The sequence below is a fragment of the Coregonus clupeaformis genome, chromosome 10, assembly GCF_020615455.1.
Source record: "Coregonus clupeaformis isolate EN_2021a chromosome 10, ASM2061545v1, whole genome shotgun sequence".
Lineage (NCBI taxonomy): Eukaryota > Metazoa > Chordata > Actinopteri > Salmoniformes > Salmonidae > Coregonus > Coregonus clupeaformis.
Genome location: NC_059201.1, coordinates 39,913,502 through 39,935,268, shown reverse-complemented (window position 1 = coordinate 39,935,268; position 21,767 = coordinate 39,913,502). Strand labels below are relative to the sequence as shown.

The window sequence follows — 21,767 nt, the reverse complement described above, 5'->3', positions numbered from 1 at the left end:
CCATATCTTCCCACTAAACTTTAAAATGTCCTTCCTCACTGTTCTCTCTCTGTCTTACTACTAACTTTGAAACTTAGCTTACTGTCTCAGAGTTCTTCCAACCCTAATCTACTCCTAACTTATTTTAATCTAATATTTTCTCTCATAACATTTAAAACCTTTTCCCCTGATTTATTGACAAAATCTCTTACCACCAAATTTGTAGAATATGTGATTGGGAAAGTTCCCCACCTGCTTCTGACTCATTACACACAGACTTGGCAAAACCGACTAAACACCTTTAGCCTAACCTCAAATCTCTTTGTGTCAGGATGTAACCCAGAATAACAGTCACTCTATTAAGTTTATTTTCCCAGACAGATTGTCTAACAGGTAATCTAATACATTATCATCCTTCCTATGATATTATCTTTTAAGCAAATGATTCCCAAAAAACCCTACTTCTTAAAATATTCTACCAGACAGTCAGTCGTCTAGTGTGCCTCTGATTGAACACTTCAATTTACACCATGCATCTCTTTCCCAACAATGCCATAGGTATATTGTCCTAATATTAGTATGTCTCTTTTACTTCCTCTTTGACTTTTATAGCAGAGCTCAATTGATTCCCTAAGAGTAATTAAACTGTTTTACTACATCAAACCCCTATCCTACCCTAATTAATTTTACATAGTGAGATGTTTAACCTCTTTAGGCCTAAACCCAAATAAGTTTTTCCCCTATTCACTATCACTTCTAATGGCCGGTTGTTTTTACTTCAATTGTTGGCTATTTTCCCTTCTTCTCTAATCGATGCTCTCAGCTGATACCCCCCTTCCGGATATTCTAGGCACTCTAAAATATTTAGGGTTCACCTGAAGAACAGGTGATCTTGAATTGCCCCTGTATCTTCCTTAAAAATGTTCTCTGTTCTTCCTCCTAACTTGTTGCATGAACAGGTAAAGTACCCAATCTGTCCATAATTATACCAATCTTCTGAAAGTTGCTGAAAGTGTAGCTGAAATATTCCTCCTTCTTCTTTGTTCTTCTCCCTCTCCAATTCTGTGTCTGTTCAGAAACTGGCGGTCGATATGGAACATCTGGTCCCCCCTTGGCTGGTACAATTGCCTTTGATATTGTTCAGTTGAAGCTGTAACAGTGATTGTTGATTTGGTTCACCCTGATTCTTCATCACACAAGCTTCTCCACCCGTTGTATGATTGAGTTTTCAGAGTTTCTTCTTCTCCAATTCTTGGGATCCTCTCAGCAGTTTTCTTAGTCCTGTTCCTTCTCGTCGTTGACATATCAGTATTCTTCAACCTTAGTTCTAAGTTCTGTCCTCGAAATATCATCTTCCATCATCTTCTTACTTTTCTTCTGTGCCAGTCCTTGTAGGACAAACTCCTCTTGAAAATAAAGCACCTTTAATCTCCAAATCTTCATCGCTTTCTTCATCTTCAACTTCCATCAGAGATCAAATCTCGTGTACCCTTCTTTCCTCTCTTGCCACTTCCTTCTGATCACAGAGTCATATCCACCCATGCATGACCTCTCTCAATCACTCTCATGTTCATCATCCTCATCTCCTTAAGTTCCCAGACATCCCGGTTTTCCTTCCTTCTGGAGTTTTGAATTCATCTTCATCGTCGTTTCTGCTCGTATTCGTCTTCATCTCTGATGCCATAATCACCCTGCTGGATGATGTCTTTCTGCTGAATCCATATGTGAGAAAGGTGTACTAACTTCTGCCATTAGTCTCTCCTAACACTACCTTAGTTAAATAATTACTATTTTAGTCAATTTTCCCCTATATCAACCCTTTTAAATTCCTTTATTGTGAACTATGCTATTTTAGACTGTATAGCCTCTGGCTTCCCCCACTCTAATTCTTTTTTAAATAAATCAATTAAAAATCATGAATAATTAAATCCAATCTTTATTCCTATATCACCAATTTATCAATTAGTGTTGAGTATATTACCACAACCCATCAAATGCAAGTAAATTAGTCAACTTCAAAGCAATCCCAAAAACAAAGCCTCTAACCCTATCATTACTCCAATTCCCATCAAACCCCAGTGATACACAGAGCATCCAAAATGCAATTTTTAATGAAATAGTATTTGCCAAGCCTATGTAAAATCGTCATAACATCACATATCTTGTAACAGTAACCTTTTTTATGACTTGATCCTCTGCCGCTTCACGTGATCACTTCCTGTATCTCCTCGCTCCCCCTCTCTCCTGTCTCTCATGACAAGGGACAAAGACACAAGAACAGCTTTTAGTAGTTAATGCCATCACTGAGTATTTCCAACCATTCAATATTCATTCGTTCTACATTATTCACTCTAAGACTAAACTCAGAACTAAATAGATCGCTCAAAAACATTATTTTAATCCGTTATTTAATTATTTAATTCAATCCATTATAATCCATTATCATATATTTAATTTATAAATTCAATAGGTCCCAAAACAAGTTTCATCTTAACCCACCGCCGTTTAAACTTATAAGATTCGTGTTAAAGTCTCTTTATGCATATTTGTTCCGTCGTCTGTGTTCCTCTGTCTCCCCCTGCAGTTTAACCAATGTGTTGTTTTGCAGAATCCCACGCATGCGCAAATATCATTTTAACCTCATGCTTGAGTTTCAGCATCCCATCGTGGTGCCGTCTAGTGCCGTAAAACAAAACGTTCCCTAATCTCGTGTCATAAACTCCCCCTTTCTGTCGGGTAGTATCGCAAAATTAAACGCATGCGCACAACCATTCAAAAATCCCTTTTCACCGTGAAAGGAAGATTTTCTATTCTCTCTCCCCAAACAGAAAGAATAACAGCCAGCTGTAATTTCCCATTTCCCCCTTATAGTCAAACAACATTTAACAGCGCTCACAAAACATACAACCTGACTTACAGACAGTGACAAGTTTAAGAGACTTTAATCCATCGCAATGGAATCTCTAAGGATATCCGTTAGCATGTAGCACGCAACACAATTAGCATTAGCAGTTAGCATTAGCCTGAGGTACACTGTGGCACAAAACACAATTAGCATGTAGCATTAGCATTTAGCCACGATGTACCACGTGACCCGAACCATACAATCCAGCCTTAGCCACGAGGCACCACGTGGCCTGAAACAATCCAGCATTAACACCAACCTCCAGCTAACTGCAGCCTACTAGCTATACAAATGAACACCCCGCACCGTGGCCCAATCATTGTCTATCAGTAATATCTCCTTCTAACTTTGTGTTGCCGTAAGTTCTGGATAATCATAGAGAGGTTACCCCAAGCATTATAGTTCGTCAACCATACGATGAGTATATAACATACATATAATTCGTCAGCTTAATAATTCCCAGAATTAACCATACACCACATAACGCGTTGCAAGGATTTTATGGCCCATTCCTAAAGAATCGCCTCGATTCGAGGGCTTTTCCAGATCCCCCGGTGCCCTAAAAATGCATACGTATTCCAACATTTATTCTCTACTAATCCATTGTCACCCGTTACCAATGAATTATACACGTTCAATACTTAAATCCTACCGTTTAATGCTCTACATTCCAATTATCTGCCGTTTCAATGGAATAAATTTTAGCAGACTCCAGTCGACCAGCAATAACACCACCCGAGGCAAGGTCGAAATGGTACATCTCCTCAGTGTACACAAGTCATATCCAATCTAACCAACTCCGAAGCGGTAAGAACACTCACCCTTTTTTCCATGCCTCAGAGAGAGTTAGCCCGGCGATTGACTGAAACACAGAAGAGACGCAAAACCAGCCCCACGTTGGGCGCCATTATGTCGTATATGATGAATGGTGGCAATTATTGCTGTCAACAAAAAGTCCGCTATGCTGCATCGTGTTAGAGGCTTTTATTAAAATCACGAGTTTACAGCATAGATACAGACTCGCGATGTCCGGAGAACGGCTCCCCAGATTGATATGGCCGTTCTGCCGTCTCATCGTTTACCCCCTATTTATAAACAATGCAAAAAGAGGAGTGACTCCCCTCTTCTGGCCAATCACCAGTCTCCCCTGGGGCATCACCCTCCCAAAGCTACATTTGAACTAAGATCATAAAACAACATTCTTTGTTCCTCCAAAACATTTAACAAAGGCATAATCTTCAGATACGATATGGGCTTTCCCTCTTTTGGTGGCCCTAGGTGGGTCCTGGCGAACAACGCCGGACACTGGTAAATTATCTGTGAAAACCAGGCCCTCAACTCTGGCTAGCCGCACTTCCCTCACCTTCACAGGCAGGATGGCGCAGTTAATGCTGGGGTCAGAAAGGGCCTAACGCAGGTGGCCAACGCCTAGGCATGCGGGGCACAGGTCATGACCATCTTCTACTTGTAGTTCAGCTCCACAAGAAGAGCAGCCATGCATGCCCAGCATCATGGTGATGCGGTGTTCTCTCAGCTCAGAATGTGAAGAAAATAAATTATAAAATATAAATATAAAATATTTCTTATGCAATACACTGATTCATCAATTAACTAATATAATAGTAACCGTAGACTGTATACAACAGCTACCACAATACACAGTAAGGGTGGAGAGCTACAATAATCTGGCGGGAGCTGTACAGCACCCACAAACTAATTTCGGGTGAGCTTTGACCACAGGGCTGGAGCAGTTGGCTTATTTATGCGAAACACACATGAATGGCCGTCGTTTGGTAAGCCAAGCTGACAACACACAGTGGCAGCGAGGTTGAGTTGGTAAAATAGATTTCTAGCTAGCTAGCTTATAGCATGCTAGTAATACCAGGGGAGAGGGAATACCAGGGGGAGGCAATCCGAATCTCACGTTTTATAGCTGGCTAGGCTAACAACCTGCCTAGACGTGGTTATCTAGGGAAGTGACCCGTTCAAGTTTTAAATAGTCGAAGGACGACTAGTGCCCGGTGGCCTCCATAACGAGCACAGCAGTGGAGGATATCTTGACAAGGATAGCACTGGAGTACGGTGGCCAACACACACGCTAGCTGGTGGGCTAAGTCAGCACAAGACAAGGAAGCCCGATATCCTCTGATAAAACGGATAGGTAGGGGAGAGCTGTCACACAGCCTTGGAGGGCGAATTTCGCACTCTGACCAACAGGTCACAGGCTGTTGGTGACAGACTGACAGTACACATGTGACACTCTGGCTCCATGGACTTTATTATTGAGCCAGGGTTGTTCATTTTCCTTGTTTGGGTGTATTTCTATGTTGGGTATTCTGGTTGTTTCATTTCTATGTGTGGTGATTGTTCGTGATTATTCAGGTGACTCCCAATCGGAGGTAACGAGTGACAGCTGTCGGCTCGTTATCTCTGATTGGGAGCCATATTTATACTGTGTGTTTTCTCGTGGGTATTGTGGGTTTTTGTTCCATGTTTCTGTCAGTGTTACAGAGGACTTCACTATCGTCATTTGTTGTTTTTCGTGGTTGCTTTATTTAATAAAGTCATCATGTTCACTCCACGCGCTGCGTATTGGTCCGCTTCTTCAGACGATCGTGACAGAAAAACCCACCATAGAAGGACCAAGCAGCGTGTCCAGGAGCAAGACAGCTGGACATGGGAGGAAGCGCCTGGTAAGGAGCTCGAGAGGCTGGCGATGGCCCAGGTGGGCAAATCGTGGTCCTGGGAGGACATGCTCGGGGGCAAGGGACCTTGGGGGAAGATCAAGGCCCTGGCGAGAGAGGAGCAACAGCGTCAGCAGGGCCATCATCGTTGGAAGGACGAGAGGCAACCCCAAAAAGTTTTTTGGGGGGGGCACATGGCTTGGACGACGGGGCTAACGGAGGCAGAGAAGGGGCGAATTCAAGAGGCAACCAGGTTACGGGGGTCACTGGCCAAAGTAGGGAAAGGAGATGTAGAGGCACGGCGTGAGAGACTGAGGTGTGTATCCAGTCCGGTCCGGCCCGTTCCAGTTCCCGGGGTAGAGCCAGTGGTGTGTGCCTCCAGTACGGTCCGGCCTGTTACGACCCCTCGCACCAAGGATACGGTGCGCTTCGCCAGCCCGGCCCGGCCTGTTCCGGCCACTCGCACCAGGGATACGGTGCGCTTCGCCAGCCCAGCCCGGCCTGTTCCGGCCACTCGCACCAGGGATACGGTGCGCGTCGCCAGCCCTTTCCCACCAGTGCCTACACCACGCCCCAAGCCTCCTGTGTGTCTCCCGAGTCCTGTGCGTCCTGTTGCTGCTCTCCGCACTAGGCTTAATGTGAGTCCCCCGGGTCCAGCATGCCCTGTTCCGGCTCTCCGCACTAGCCCTTATGTGCGTCCCCCAGGGCCAAGCATGCCCTGTTGCTGCTTCCCGCACTAGCCCTGAGATGCGTGTCCTCAGCCCGGTACCTCCAGTTCCGGCACCACGCATCAGGCCTACGGTGCGTCCCCAGGGCCAAGCATGCCCTGTTGCTGCTTCCCGCACTAGCCCTGAGATGCGTGTCCTCAGCCCGGTACCTCCAGTTCCGGCACCACGCATCAGGCCTACGGTGCGTCCCCAGGGCCAAGCATGCCCTGTTGCTGCTTCCCGCACTAGCCCTGAGATGCGTGTCCTCAGCCCGGTACCTCCAGTTCCGGCACCACGCATCAGGCCTACGGTGCGTCCCCAGGGCCAAGCATGCCCTGTTGCTTCTCCCCGCACTAGCCCTGAGATGCGTGTCCTCAGCCCGGTAACTCCAGTTCCGGCACCACGCACCAGGCCTACGGTGCGCCTCAGACGGCCAGAGTCTGCCGTCTGCCCAACGGGGCCTGAACTGTCCGTCTGCCCAACGCCGTCTGAACTGCCCGTCTGCCCAACGCCGTCTGAACTGCCCGTCTGCCCAACGGCGCCTGAACTGCCCGTCTGCCCAACGGCGCCTGAACGGTCCGTCTGCCCAACGGCGCCTGAACGGTCCGTCTGCCCAACGCCGTCTGAACTGCCCGTCTGCCCAACGCCGTCTGAACTGTCCGTCTGCCCAACGCCGTCTGAACTGCCCGTCTGTACTGAGCCTGCAAAGCCGCCCGTCTGCCATGAGCCTTCAGAGCCGTCCGCCAGACCGGAGCCGCTAGAGCTCTCCGCCAGACAGGATCAGCCAGAGCCTTCCGCCAGACAGGATCAGCCAGAGCCTTCCGCCAGACAGGATCAGCCAGAGCCTTCCGCCAGACAGGATCAGCCAGAGCCTTCCGCCAGACAGGATCAGCCAGAGCCTTCCGCCAGACAGGATCAGCCAGAGCCTTCCGCCAGACAGGATCAGCCAGAGCCTTCCGCCAGACAGGATCCGCCAGAGCCGTCCAGCCAGGATCCGCCTGAGCCAGCCAGCCAGGATCCGCCAGCTAGTCAGGTACTGTCCCTTAGCCCGGTGCTGCCCCTTAGTCCGGTGCTGCCCCTTAGTCCGGTGCTGCCCCTTAGCCCGGTGCTGCCCCTTAGCCCGGTGCTGCCCCTTAGCCCGGTGCTGCCCCTTAGTCCGGTGCTGCCCCTTAGTCCGGTGCTGCCTCTAAGTCCGGTGCTGCCCCTTAGTCCGGTGCCGCCCCTTAATCCAGGTGGGTTTAGTTGGGGGGTGGTCATGTGGAGGGGCTACGGAAGCGGATAGTGACTAAGGTGGGGTGGGGACCACGACCTGGACCAGAACCGCCACCATGGACAGACGCCCACCCAGACCCTCCCCTAGACTGTATGCTGAGTGCGCCCGGAGTGCGCACCTTTAGGGGGTACTGTGACACTCTGGCTCCATGGACTTTATTATTGAGCCAGGGTTGTTCATTTTCCTTGTTTGGGTGTATTTCTATGTTGGGTATTCTGGTTGTTTCATTTCTATGTGTGGTGATTGTTCGTGATTATTCAGGTGACTCCCAATCGGAGGTAACGAGTGACAGCTGTCGGCTCGTTATCTCTGATTGGGAGCCATATTTATACTGTGTGTTTTCTCGTGGGTATTGTGGGTTTTTGTTCCATGTTTCTGTCAGTGTTACAGAGGACTTCACTATCGTCATTTGTTGTTTTTTCGTGGTTGCTTTATTTAATAAAGTCATCATGTTCACTCCACGCGCTGCGTATTGGTCCGCTTCTTCAGACGATCGTGACAACACACAACTCACACAGAGTTCAGTTTACCCTACTGACCTGGGAAGATGCAATCCTAAAAACGGATTGTCCCTAATGCATTGATACAATCAAGAACCTTTATGATACAATGTAGCCTGTAGTGTAGCCTATCTACTATATCAAATCAAATCAAATCAAATCAAATTTTATTGGTCACATGCGCCGAATACAACAGGTGCAGACATTACAGTGAAATGCTTACTTACAGCCCTTAACCAACAGTGCATTTATTTTAAACAAAAAAGTAAGAATAAAACAACAACAAAAAAGTGTTGAGAAAAAAAGAGCAGAAGTAAAAATAAAGTGACAGTAGGGAGGCTATATATACAATAGAATAAAGTGACAGTAGGGAGGCTATATATACAGGGGGGTACCGTTGCATAGTCAATGTGCGGGGGCACCGGCTAGTTGAGGTAGTTGAGGTAATATGTACATGTGGGTAGAGTTAAAGTGACTATGCATAAATACTTAACAGAGTAGCAGCAGCGTAAAAAGTATGGGGTGGGGGGGCAGTGCAAATAGTCCGGGTAGCCATGATTAGCTGTTCAGGAGTCTTATGGCTTGGGGGTAGAAGCTGTTGAGAAGTCTTTTGGACCTAGACTTGGCACTCCGGTACCGCTTGCCGTGCGGTAGCAGAGAGAACAGTCTATGACTAGGGTGACTGGAGTCTTTGACAATTTTGAGGGCCTTCCTCTGACACCGCCTGGTATAGAGGTCCTGGATGGCAGGGAGCTTTGCCCCTGTGATGTACTGGGCCGTACGCACTACCCTCTGTAGTGCCTTGCGGTCAGAGGCCAAGCAGTTGCCATACCAGGCGGTGATGCAACCAGTCAGGATGCTCTCGATGGTGCAGCTGTAGAATTTTTTGAGGATCTGAGGACCCATGCCAAATCTTTTTAGTCTCCTGAGGGGAATAGGCTTTGTCGTGCCCTCTTCACGACTGTCTTGGTGTGTTTGGACCATGATAGTTCGTTGGTGATGTGGACACCAAGGAACTTGAAGCTCTCAACCTGTTCCACTACAGCCCCGTCGATGAGAATGGGGGCGTGCTCAGTCCTCTTTTTTTTCCTGTAGTCCACAATCATCTCCTTTGTCTTGGTCACGTTGAGGGAGAGGTTGTTGTCCTGGCACCACACGGCCAGATCTCTGACCTCCTCCCATAGGCTGTCTCATCGTTGTCGGTGATCAGGCCTACCACTGTTGTGTCGTCGGCAAACTTAATGATGGTGTTGGAGTCGTGCCTGGCCATGCAGTCATGGGTGAACAGAGAGTACAGGAGGGGGACTGAGCACGCACCCCTGAGGGGCCCCCGTGTTGAGGATCAGTGTGGCAGATGTGTTGTTACCTACCCTTACCACCTGGGGGCGGCCCGTCAGGAAGTCCAGGATCCAGTTGCAGAGGGAGGTGTTTAGTCCCAGGATCCTTAGCTTAGTGATGAGCTTTGAGGGCACTATGGTGTTGAATGCTGAGCTGTAGTCAATGAATAGCATTCTCACGTAGGTGTTCCTCTTGTCCAGGTGGGAAAGGGCAGTGTGGAGTGCGATAGAGATTGCATCATCTGTGGATCTGTTGGGGCGGTATGCAAATTGGAGTGGGTCTAGGGTTTCTGGGATTATGCTGTTGATGTGAGCCATGACCAGTCTTTCAAAGCACTTCATGGCTACAGACGTCAGTGCCACGGGTCGGTAGTCATTTAGGCAGGTTATCTTAGAGTTCTTGGGCACGGGGACTATGGTGGTCTGCTTGAAACATGTTGGTATTACAGACTCAGTCAGGGACATGTTGAAAATGTCAGTGAAGACACTTGCCAGTTGGTCAGCACATGCTCGGAGTACACGTCCTGGTAATCCGTCTGGCCCTGCGGCCTTGTGAATGTTGACCTGCTTAAAAGTCTTACTCACATCGGCTACGGAGAGCGTGATCACATAGTCGTCCGGAACAGCTGGTGCTCTCATGCATGCTTCAGTGTTGCTTGCCTCGAAGCGAGCATAGAAGTGGTTTAGCTCGCCTGGTAGGCTTGTGTCACTGGGCAGCTCGCGGCTGTGCTTCCCTTTGTAGTCTGTAATAGTTTTCAAGCCCTGCCACATCCGACGAGCGTCAGAGCCAGTGTAGTATGATTCAATCTTAGACCTGTATTGACTCTTTGCCTGTTTGATGGTTCGTTCGGAGGTCATAGCGGGATTTCTTATAAGCGTCCGGGTTAGAGTCCCGTTCCTTGAAAGCGGCAGCTCTACCCTTTAGCTCAGTGCGGATGTTTCCTGTAATCCATGGCTTCTGGTTGGGGTATGTACGACGGTCACTGTGGGGACGACATCATCGATGCACTTATTGATGAAGCCAGTGACTGATGTGGTGTACTCCTCAATGCTGTCTGAAGAATCCCGGAACATGTTCCAGTCTGTGCTAGCAAAACAGTCCTGTAGCTTAGCATCTGCGTCATCTGACCACTTTTTTATTAGCCGAATCACTGGTGCTTCCTGCTTCAGTTTTTGCTTATAAGCAGGAATCAGGAGGATAGAGTTATGGTCAGATTTGCCAAATGGAGGGCGAGGGAGAGCTTTGTATGCGCTCTCTGTGTGTGGAGTAAAGGTGGTCTAGAGTTTTTTCCCCTCTGGTTGCACATTTAACATGCTGGTAGAAATTAGGTAGAACGGATTTAAGTTTCCCTGCATTAAAGTCCCCTGCTACTAGGAGCGCTGCATCTGGATGAGCGTTTTCCTGTTGATTAATGGCCTTGTACAACTCATTCAGTGCAATCTTAATGCCAGCATTGGTTTGTGGTGGTAAATAGACAGCTATGAAAAATATAGATGAAAACTCTCTTGGTAAATAGTGTGGTCTACAGCTTATCATAAGATACTCTACCTCAGGCGAGCAAAACCTTGAGACTTCCTTAGTATTTGATTTTGTGCACCAGCTGTTGTTTACAAATATACAGAGACCGCCACCCCTCGTCTTACCCGAGTCTGCCGTTCTGTCCTGCCGATGTAGCGTATAGCCTGCTAGCTGAATGATATCATTGTCGTCGTTCAGCCACGACTCCGTGAAACATAAGATATTACAGTTTTTAATGTCCCGTTGGTAGGATAACCGTAATCTTAAATCGTCCATTTTATTCTCCAAAGCTTGAACGTTGGCTAATAGGATTGATGGGAGAGGCAGTTTACTCGTTCGCCGTCAGTATCCTTACAAGGCACCCGGATCTGCGCCCACGATATCTCCGTCTCTTCCTCACGCGAATGACGGGGATCTGGGCCTTGTCGGGAGTCTGTAGAATATCCTTCGCGAACGCCTCGTTGAAGAAAAAGTGTTCGTCCAACGCGAGGTGAGTAATCGCTGTCCTGATATCCAGAAGCTCTCTTTGGTTATAAGAGACGATGGCAGAAACATTATGTACAAAATAAATTACAAATAACGCGGAAAAACACACATAATAGTACAATTGGTTAGAGGGCTGTAAAACGGCAGCCATCTTCTTCCGGCGCTGTTCTTCATGTCATAGTCAGCATGGATTATATGGATTTACTGCTGTATTGTATCAATGCAAATGCAGTGGTGTAAAGTATTTAGGTAAAAATATGTACTACTTAAGTAGTGTTTGGGGTATCTGTCCTTTACTGTTCATATCTTTGACCATTTTTAATTTTACTCCACTACAATCCAGAAGAAAATATGTACTTTTTACTCCCATACATTTTCCCTGACACCAAAAAGTACTCGTTACATTTACAATGCTCAGGCAGGACAGAATTATGGTCCAATTCATGCACCTATCAATATAACACAGTGTCATCCCTACTGCCTCTGATCTGGCGGACTCACTCATCTCAAATACTGCATTTATAAATAATGTCTGAGTGTTGGAGTGTTCCCCTGTCTGTCCGTAAATGTTAAAAACAAGAAAATTGTGCTGTCTGGTTTGCTTAATATAAGGAAGTTGATGTATAGCATTTACTTTTATTCAAGTATGACAATTGAGTACTTTTTCCACCACTGTACTTAAGTATTTTAAAAACCAGATATTTTTAGACTTTTACTCAAGTAGAATTTTACTGGGTGACTTTTACTTGAGTCATTTTCTATTAAGGTATCTTTACTTTTACTCAAGTATGACAATTTAGTAGTTTTTCCACCACTGTGCAAATGTTTGCATGATGTGTCTCACTTCAATGAAAGAGAACTTATGCACACCAGTTTATTTGCACAGGGACACATCTATTTGGACATTCTTCTATTTCACCTGTTCAATACTATGGATACGGTAGCCCTTTCCTGCAGTCAATAACCAAAAGCACTCTCTTTTGCCTCATGCATGGAATGTTATTAATATTTGTTAACATATAGACTAATATGTTATTAAATTGTGTTCTTACACTGGTACAGTCATGCCCTATGAGAGATGTACAACTGCGCATGTGCGAAAAATAAAGAAAGGTCATTCCCCCCTTTCTGGTTAAAACACCAACGATTAATATGTGTGTTTATTCCTCCGTTAAGTAAACCGGTATTCCTGTCCTGAAGATGACAGCACCAACAGGTTATGGGCCCAGAAGGGAACATGGAAGCCGATGGAATAGATTATGTTTCGACGGAGATGAAAAAAACTACGAGTTATGGGAGACAAAGTTTTTGGGGCACTTGCGTTTGCTAGGGCTAAAGGCTGCCATATTGAGCGTGGATGAAGATGAAGAAGACGGAGAGAAAAATGAAGAAGCCTACGCCGAATTGATACAGGTTTTGGATGATAAAAGTCTTTCCCTGATAATGAGAGAAGCAGCAGATGATGGGAGAAAAGCGTTGAAGATATTGAGGGAACATTATGCAGGTAAAGGGAAGCCACGTGTGATTAGCCTCTACACTGAGCTAACTTCTCTTCAGAAAGCCGCTGACGAAAGTGTTACGGACTATATCATTCGTGCTGAGACGGCTATTACAGCACTGAGGAATGCTGAAGAGACTTTAAGTGACGGGCTGTTGATTGCAATGATTCTGAAAGGTTTGCCCGAATCATTTAAGCCGTTTGCCATCCACATAATGCAGAGTGACGAGCCGACAACTTTTGGCAAGTTCAAAACCAAGTTGAGGAGCTATGAAAGCACCGAGAAGTTTAGCGCCATTTCCACTGACGACAACGTGATGAAGGTCAGTAACATTAAAGTTAGCTGGCCAAGAGGAAGAGATAAAGGGACCGAGATAACCTGCTTCAACTGTGGCCAGAAAGGGCACAAGGCCCGGGAATGTACCGTTACTGGAGAGCGCAGAGAACGGAGACAGTGGTGTAGTTTTTGCAAGAGCTCCACTCATACTGACGCAAATTGCAGATGAAAAAGAAGAGACAATGTGAAACAAGCAACAGATGCTGAAGGCCACACATTTACATTAAGAATAAGTGACTGTCAGGTTCGTGGACTGAAACAGAAAGGGCTGATGGTTGATACGGGAGCAACGTCACATATAGTCACGGACATCGGGAAGTTTAAGGAGTTTGATGAGACTTTCAAACCGGAAAAACATTCCGTGGAGCTGGCTGACGGAACAAGAACGAATGGTGTCGCGGAGAGGAGAGGTGCAGCGGAGGTTTACCTGAGAGACAACACGGGTCGTCGGGTGAAAACAACGCTGACGAAGGCGCTGTACGTGCCGTCGTTTCCACAGGACATTTTCTCAATTAAAGCAGCGACAGCCAACGGAGCTTCAGTCAACTTTCCACAGGGGTGTAACAAGCTCATCCACAAGAACGGTACCACTTTTGACATAGAGGAGTACGATAGACTTTACAATCTTAACACTGTAAGTGATGAAAATGATGATGGATGTCATGGGTGCTATGATATTCACACGTGGCACAAAATTCAAATTTTGAGGATGTGTCAAAGTTAGAAAATGTGACAGAGGGAATGAAAATCACAGGTAAGACTGACAAATCTACCCTCAACGGTGAAATCTGCACACAGGGAAAATGTGTTCAGAGCAGAAACAGAGAGCCTGATGAAAAGGCAAAAGCGGCTCTTGAGCTTGTGCACACTGATTTGGCTGGCCCTATTGAGCCAGAGGCGAAAGATGGGTTCAGATATACTCTAGCATTTACGGATGATTATTCAGGGGCAGTTTTTGTGTATTTCCTAAAAGCAAAGAGTGATACTGTAAAAGCTACTGAGAAGTTTATTGCTGATGTGGCCCCTTATGGGAAAATAAAGTGTGTCAGGTCAGATAATGGCACAGAGTTCACAGCCAAAGAGTTCCAGTCACTGCTTAGTAAGAATGCCATAAGTGTCACGGGTTACAAAGCCAGAACCCAGAAGCAGACCAGGACAAGGTGAGTTGAATCGAAGGTGAGTATTTATTAAACAGATTCAAAAGCGATGCTGAATAATCCAGGGAACAGAGCGGGCGGCGGAGATGAGTTGGTAGGGGTGCAGTGGCAGGTCCAATAATGGCTCGGCAGCCGCCGACCACCAGGCAGGGGTTGGGTGAAGGTTCCGGGTGAGTGACTGCAGATAGAACAAAACGGAGGTAAGTACACAGCAAGCCAACAAGGTGCAAAACAACAAAACTAACGCTAGAAGCTCCAAGGCTGATACACTGACAAACATACTGTTCATGGCTAACGATCCGGCAGGGAATGGATGTCAGGTCAGAGCTTAAAAAGGGTGATGATCAGGACCAGGTGTGCAGATCGCTGATGGGATGCAGGTGCGGTTAATCAGGAGAGCTCCCGCCTAGCAACGTCGCCCGGCAACCAGGCAGGGAGCGTTCCAGAACCCTCAGGAAACTGGAGATTCCGAGCAGAAAATGACAACACAGGCAGGAACCGACTCAGGATGCAGGGCTCATGACAGTAAGACATGAAACTTCAGCCCCTTACTCACCCCATCAAAATGACTCCATACTACATGTTTACTGGGAGAAAGCCTGATCTTTCAAAGATGAAAGAATTTGGATCTGTTTGCTATGCATACAGACAGAACAAGAAAAAGTTGGACTCAAGATGTGAAAAGGGTATTTTTGTCGGGTATGATAAAAATAGTCCAGCATACCTAGTCCACTACCCAGACACTGGAAAAGTTCTTAAAAACTGATTAGTCAAGTTTGTTACAAAAGGTATAGTCGAACGCCAAACTCAGACAGATTTGGAAATGAGTGATGATCTTCATGGGGAGAGATTTTAATCCCCCATGCCAAAAGCCAAGATGGCAGATCAAAATTCCGAAGAGACACAAGATGTGCAAATCGAGACTTCAGATAGTCAGAGTCCACGCTATCCAGACAGAGCGAGGAAGAAACCCCAGTACTTAAAAGACTATGAGTGTAAAGTGAAGTGTGATGACCAGATACCACCTAGTGTTGACTACTGCTACAGAGTAATGTGCAATGCACCACAAACCTTCAAAGAAGCAATGATTTCACCAAAATCAGAGATTTGGGCTACTGCTATGAAGGAGGAGATGGATTCCCTTAGGGAAAATGATACATTCACATTGACCACACTGCCAGAGGGTAAAAATGCAGTGGGGGGCAGGTGGGTCTATGCGGTCAAAAACAATTCAGACGAGACTGAGACATACATAACCAAGATACTGGAAAGGTTTGGTATGTCAGACTGTAAAACAAGGTTAACACCATGTGAACAAAAACAAAACTTTGATGGTGATGGTGAACCTATTGATTCAAAAAGGTATCGTGAAGTGATAGGCAGCTTGATACAGTGAGGGAAAAAAGTATTTGATCCCCTGCTGATTTTGTACGTTTGCCCACTGACAAAGACATGATCAGTCTATAATTGTAATGGTAGGTTTATTTGAAAAGTGAGAGACAGAATAACAACAACAAAAAAATATAAATTGATTTGCATTTTAATGAGGGAAATAAGTATTTGACCCCTCTGCAAAACATGACTTAGTACTTGGTGGCAAAACCCTTGTACTACTCCAGGACCTTAATGTGCTTCTTCTTGAGCCACTCCTTTGTTGCCTTGGCCGTGTGTTTTGGGTCATCGTCATGCTGGAATACCCATCCACGACCCATTTTCAATGCCCTGGCTGAGGGAAGGAGGTTCTCACCCAAGATTTGACGGTACATGGCCCCGTCCATCGTCCCTTTGATGCGGTGAAGTTGTCCTGTCCCCTTAGCAGAAAAACACCCCCAAAGCATAATGTTTCCACCTCGATGTTTGACGGTGGGGATGGTGTTCTTGGGGTCATAGGCAGCATTCCTCCTCCTCCAAACACGGCGAGTTGAGTTGATGCCAAAGAGCTCAATTTTGGTCTCATCTGACCACAACACTTTCACCCAGTTCTCCTCTGAATCATTCAGATGTTCATTGGCAAACTTCAGACGGGCATGTATATGTGCTTTCTTGAGCAGGGGGACCTTGCAGGCGCTGCAGGATTTCAGTCCTTCACGGCGTAGTGTGTTACCAATTGTTTTCTTGGTGACTGTGGTCCCAGCTGCCTTGAGATCATTGACAAGATCCTCCCGTGTAGTTCTGGGCTGATTCCTCACCGTTCTCATGATCATTGCAACTCCACGAGGTGAGATATTGCATGGAGCTCAAGGCCGAGGGAGATTGACAGTTATTTTGTGTTTCTTCCATTTGCGAATAATTGCACCAACTGTTGTCACCTTCTCACCAAGCTGCTTGGCGATGGTCTTGTAGCCCATTCCAGCTTTGTGTAGGTCTACAATCTTGTCCCTGACATCCTTGGAGAGCTCTTTAGTCTTGGCCATGGTGGAGAGTTTGGAATCTGATTGATTGATTGCTTCTGTGGACTGGTGTCTTTTATACAGGTAACAAGCTGAGATTAGGAGCACTCCCTTTAAGAGTGTGCTCCTAATCTCAGCTCGTTACCTGTATAAAAGACACCTGGGAGCCAGAAATCTTTCTGATTGAGACGGGGTCAAATACTTATTTCCCTCATTAAAATGCAAATCAATTTATAACATTTTTGACATGCGTTTTTCTGGATTATTTTGTTGTTATTCTGTCTCTCACTGTTCAAATAAACCTACCATTAAAATTATAGACTGATCATTTCTTTGTCAGTGGTTAAACGTACAAAATCAGCAGGGGATCAAATACTTTTTTCCCTCACTGTATATGTGATGACATGTACAAGACCGGATATCAGTTGGATTGTCAGCAAGCTGTCACAATACCTATCAGAACCAAAAGAGCAACACTGGATAACAGCTAAACATGTGTTGAGGTACTTGAAGGGGACAATGAATCAGGAGTTGTGTTACAAAAAGGGGGTGGAAAAACTCAACCTCGTAGCATATAGTGATGCTGATTGGGCAGCAGATCAAAGTGACAGACGAAGCATAACAGGGTATTGTTTTAGTTTAACTAAATGTGGACCTGTTATTTCATGGAGGTCTAAGAAGCAGCCAACAGTAGCTTTATCCACATGTGAAGCAGAGTACATGGCACTGGCTGCTACTACACAAGAAAGTTTGTACCTTGTACAGTTATTGGGCGAGATGGATAGTGAGTGCCAATTTGCACCAGTAACAATCTTTGAAGATAACCAAGGTGCAATTGCTTTGTCAAAGACCCAGTATGTCGTCAGAGATGTAAACATGTCGACATCAGATATCATTTCATTCGATCTGCACTCAGTGATGGTAAAATAAGTATTGAATATTGTCCGACGGCAGACATGGTTGCAGATGTTTTGACTAGTTCAAAAATGAAAAATTATTGGGTTATATGTTTGGAATATAAACTGACATTTGTGAGGTGTATAACTGTAAGCTAAATGTGTTGATAAAGTTAGGTTGAATACGACCTGTACAGTATAAGAGCAAGTGGGGGTGTTAACATATAGACTAATATGTTATTAAATTGTGTTCTTACACTGGTACAGTCATGCCCTATGATAGATGTACAACTGCACATGTGCGAAAAATAAAGGGCATTCCCCCCGTTCTGGTTAAAACACCAACGATGAACGTGTGTTTATTCCTCCGTTAAGTAAACCGGTATTCCTGTCCTGAAGATGACAGCACCAACAATATTTTTCATATTTTCATAATTAATAAATATTATTTCTGAAAAACTGACAGAAATCCGGTGTTTCTATGTCAAACAGTTTTGTTATATATCAGTCTTCTGTGATGTATATAAGGTGTAATATCGGGATGCAAATGCAAAATTGTATATATTTCAACTCTATATCTGACATGGCACAGGTGTTTTCTTTTTTTTAAGCCCATGTGTGAGGTGTACACTTTGGTTTAAGACTACCAATAATCACTCTGTGTGACCCTGATTCAGCCCACTGCAGTAAAAGGTTAAACTTAAAGGGAAGACCCTCAAAATGTTCTACAGCTGCACCATCGAGAGCATCCTGACTGGTTACATCACTGCCTGGTATGACAACTGCTCGGCCTCCGACCGCAAGGCACTACAGAGGGCAGTGCGTACGGCCCAGTACATCGCTGGGGCCAAGCTTCCTGCCATCCAGGACCTCTATACCAGGCGGTGTCAGAGGAAGACCCTAAAAATTGTCAAAGACTCCAGCCACCCTAAGTCATAGACTGTTCTCTCTGCTACCGCACGGCAAGCGGTACCGGAGCGCCAAGTCTAGGTCCAAAAGGCTTCTTAACAGCTTCTACCCCCAAGCCACTCCTGAACGCTGCTGCCACTCTCTGTTTATTATCTATGCATAGTCACTTTAACTCTACCTACACGTACGTATTACCTCAATTACCTCGACTAACCTGTGCCCCCGCACATTGACTCTGTAACAGTACCCCCTGTATATAGCCTTGCTACTGTTATTTTATTGTTGCTCTTTAATTATTATTATTTTATTTTTTACTTATCAATTTTTTACTTAACACAGATTTTTCTTAAAACTGCATCGTTGGTTAAGGGCTTGTAAGAAAGCATTTAAAATAAGGTCTACACCTGTTGTATTCGGCGCATGTGACAAATATAATTTGATTTGATTTGATGTTATTTTTATTGTGTATGTTTTCATCTATCTTAATGATATCAAAATTATTATTGCTGCCCATAGAGACCCTATTCAGACCATCAATCTTTTATATTGGTCATTTATCGGCATCTGTCTGGCCTACTCCGCATTTACTGAATCGCTTATAGCCATCATTTGAAACCATTTCAAAATCATTACTTTTCACAAACAGTGAGGGTACATGTAGTCCACTCTAACACGTAAGCATAGCACTCTCCTGCATTCTGTAAACTACAGTCAGAATCCAGAAAATGTGGTAATAGAGAGTTCACAAAGCTTCACAATTTCTGTTTTAAAAGGCCAAAATTATCATACACACCATTCTGCAATTTAATCCTTACCCTAATCATTTGCAGATGGGGCTGATTCCATGTCAATTCCAGTCGATGGAGGTTAGCTTATATTATATTCAAACCATGAAAGAAAAAAGAACATCTGTTCCTGTTGATCAACTCTAATTATTGTTGCTTACCTACCTTGTATTGTTAACTTGAACATATTCAAATATTCCAAGGTACAAATCTCAGAACTTCACACAGTAACTGATGAAAACAATACAATATACAATATTGATACCAAATATTGTGTACAATATAAAACTATGACGTCACACAGGGGTTCACCATGACATGTACAGGTTTCTTTATTGCAGAATATGAATTGTAATGTTTGAATCTCATTCAGTTGTGTCAGTCATATCTCTTTAAATAGTTTTATTGCACTTTTTTGCTCGTATTCTTTAGGGGGCTCCCTGTCTGCTTTGAGCCACAGGGACAGTTCAGGTGTTACAGGTGGACAGAGAATGTCTTTCACAGACACCGTGAAGAAAGAGAGAGGGGGGGGGGGGCGGGGGGGTTATGGTGATACAGGGATGGGATGAGTTGAGTTGAGGAGGGGGAGGAGATGTGGGTAATCATTGGTGGCATGGGTTTGGAGGGCAGATGTAAGAAAATGTCCCTTTCCATTTTTCCTCAACATGTTCTCGATTATAAAATCTAAATCAGTAACAATACTTGCAGTTTTTTCTTTAGAAAATAGAAGAACAGGAATAATGACAATACTTTGCGTAATTCAGCTGGCGAAAGAAAGCCCTCCAGCTTTTTATTTATTTATCGAAGCCATTTCCGTTTTGTCTTTTGTCCTACAGTCTATCTGTAACTTCAACAACACTAACTGTGTTGCTCTCCCTCCCCTCGTGTCTCATAGGAGGGTTATCAGAAGCAGGATGTCCGCATCTATGGCCTTGTGTTTTTGTTCACTCTCACTGCGCCACACTTTGGGCTTAGGGAGATACTCAGTGCGGGAGGTTGAGGCCAGGGGCGAGAGGTGAGAGTCATTTGGGGGGTTTAAGGAGGTGTATCAAGGGGGTTGTTGGCTGTTGTCCACATCCCTCCCACCCGCGGAGTCCGGTCTCATACGGTGGTGACCCTCATGACCACCTCGCGGTTGGTTGTGGCGCTGATGCGCTCATCGCTGGGCCTCAGCTGGCTGAGGATGTGCAGGATGGTGTAGCCACAGTGGTGGTTGAGAATAGTCCTAACACGCTGGCCTGCCCGGCCTCCCCTGTCCGCCCCGGCTGAGCTGTGGGGAGGGTTTCGCCCCCCACGCCCCCCACCCTTACCGCTGGAGCTGATGGGGTCGCCCAGGTCCTTGTATTTCTCATAGTTCAGTACTTTCCACTGCTGGTTCACCGCCTGCCAGCGCTTAAAGATCCGGTATACAGACGATCCCTCATGAATTATAAGACCTAGACAGAGAAACCAGACAGACATGGACAGACAGACATGGGCGAGTAAGAGAGAGAGGACAGGTATGAACGTGAGAGATGCAGGAGCGATACAAGAGGTAGGAGAAAGAGAGACAGCGAATAGAAAATAGATGTAGGGAGGAGGAAGGCAAGCAGATGGAGAGAAGTGAAAGATTGCAGAGTGTGAATAGCCAGACAAAGAGGGAAACAGACGAAAGGACACAGAGAAAGAGAAAGACGGGAGAGAAAGTAAGAACACACTCTGGGAAAAAAACACATTTCAAGCAGAAATGATTGTAGGCTACCTTTGCACAAGTATGCTGTAAATATTTAAACAGTCTGGATGTACAAGGCTCTTCAGAAGTGGCTGTACATTTTCAGCATTACATATCACACAGACTACGACCTAAGTGAGATGAAAGCCCAAACAGAAATGAGCAAAACAAACAAATTGCTCTCACTCACTGAATTATACAAACACACACACAGCTGACAAGCTACAGGGAGAACTGACCATGAACGCTAAAATAATCAATAGTTTTTTTATCACTTTGGTACAATCTAAACTCTTACTACAAAACTCCAAACTGGTAACACTTGTAATGCAGCCAGTCTTGCATTCAAAACCTTTAATTGTGCAAGGTTGCTAGGCACGTGCCCCCTCAGATTTGTCCTGTTTTTTATTTATTTTTCAGACGTTAAATTAATAACTCAAGTTCATTTTTAAGCCCACATTTGATAACAATGATTCATAAAAAGATCTGTCAGCTGTAGTTTGCGGAGGGGGCACACTGACTGGACCAGGAAAAGAGTACCCACCTATTCTCCCTAATAAGTGGTTCCTTCCAAGGTGCACCAAGGAGCAAAGATATGCTACTTCAGTGGAGGAGGAGAGAGAGTGTTGAGTGACACGCACAGTGTTTGATTTGATTTTACCTGCCGGTGATGGGCAGGATTCGTAGGAGGTAT

At 45.3% G+C, this 21,767-nt stretch overlaps 1 protein-coding gene across 1 annotated transcript in view; it reads right to left on the bottom strand.

The window, feature by feature from the left end:
* Positions 1–19,691: 19,691 nt before the first annotated feature.
* Positions 19,692–21,767, bottom strand: part of LOC121575164 (E3 ubiquitin-protein ligase MARCHF9-like) — a 40,075-nt gene continuing 37,999 nt past the window's right edge. Inside the window, exon 4 of the mRNA XM_041888072.2 lies at positions 19,692–20,798. Coding sequence (XP_041744006.1) covers positions 20,464–20,798 — 335 coding nt within the window. The 3' untranslated portion in view covers positions 19,692–20,463. The remainder of the gene's footprint in view (positions 20,799–21,767) is intronic.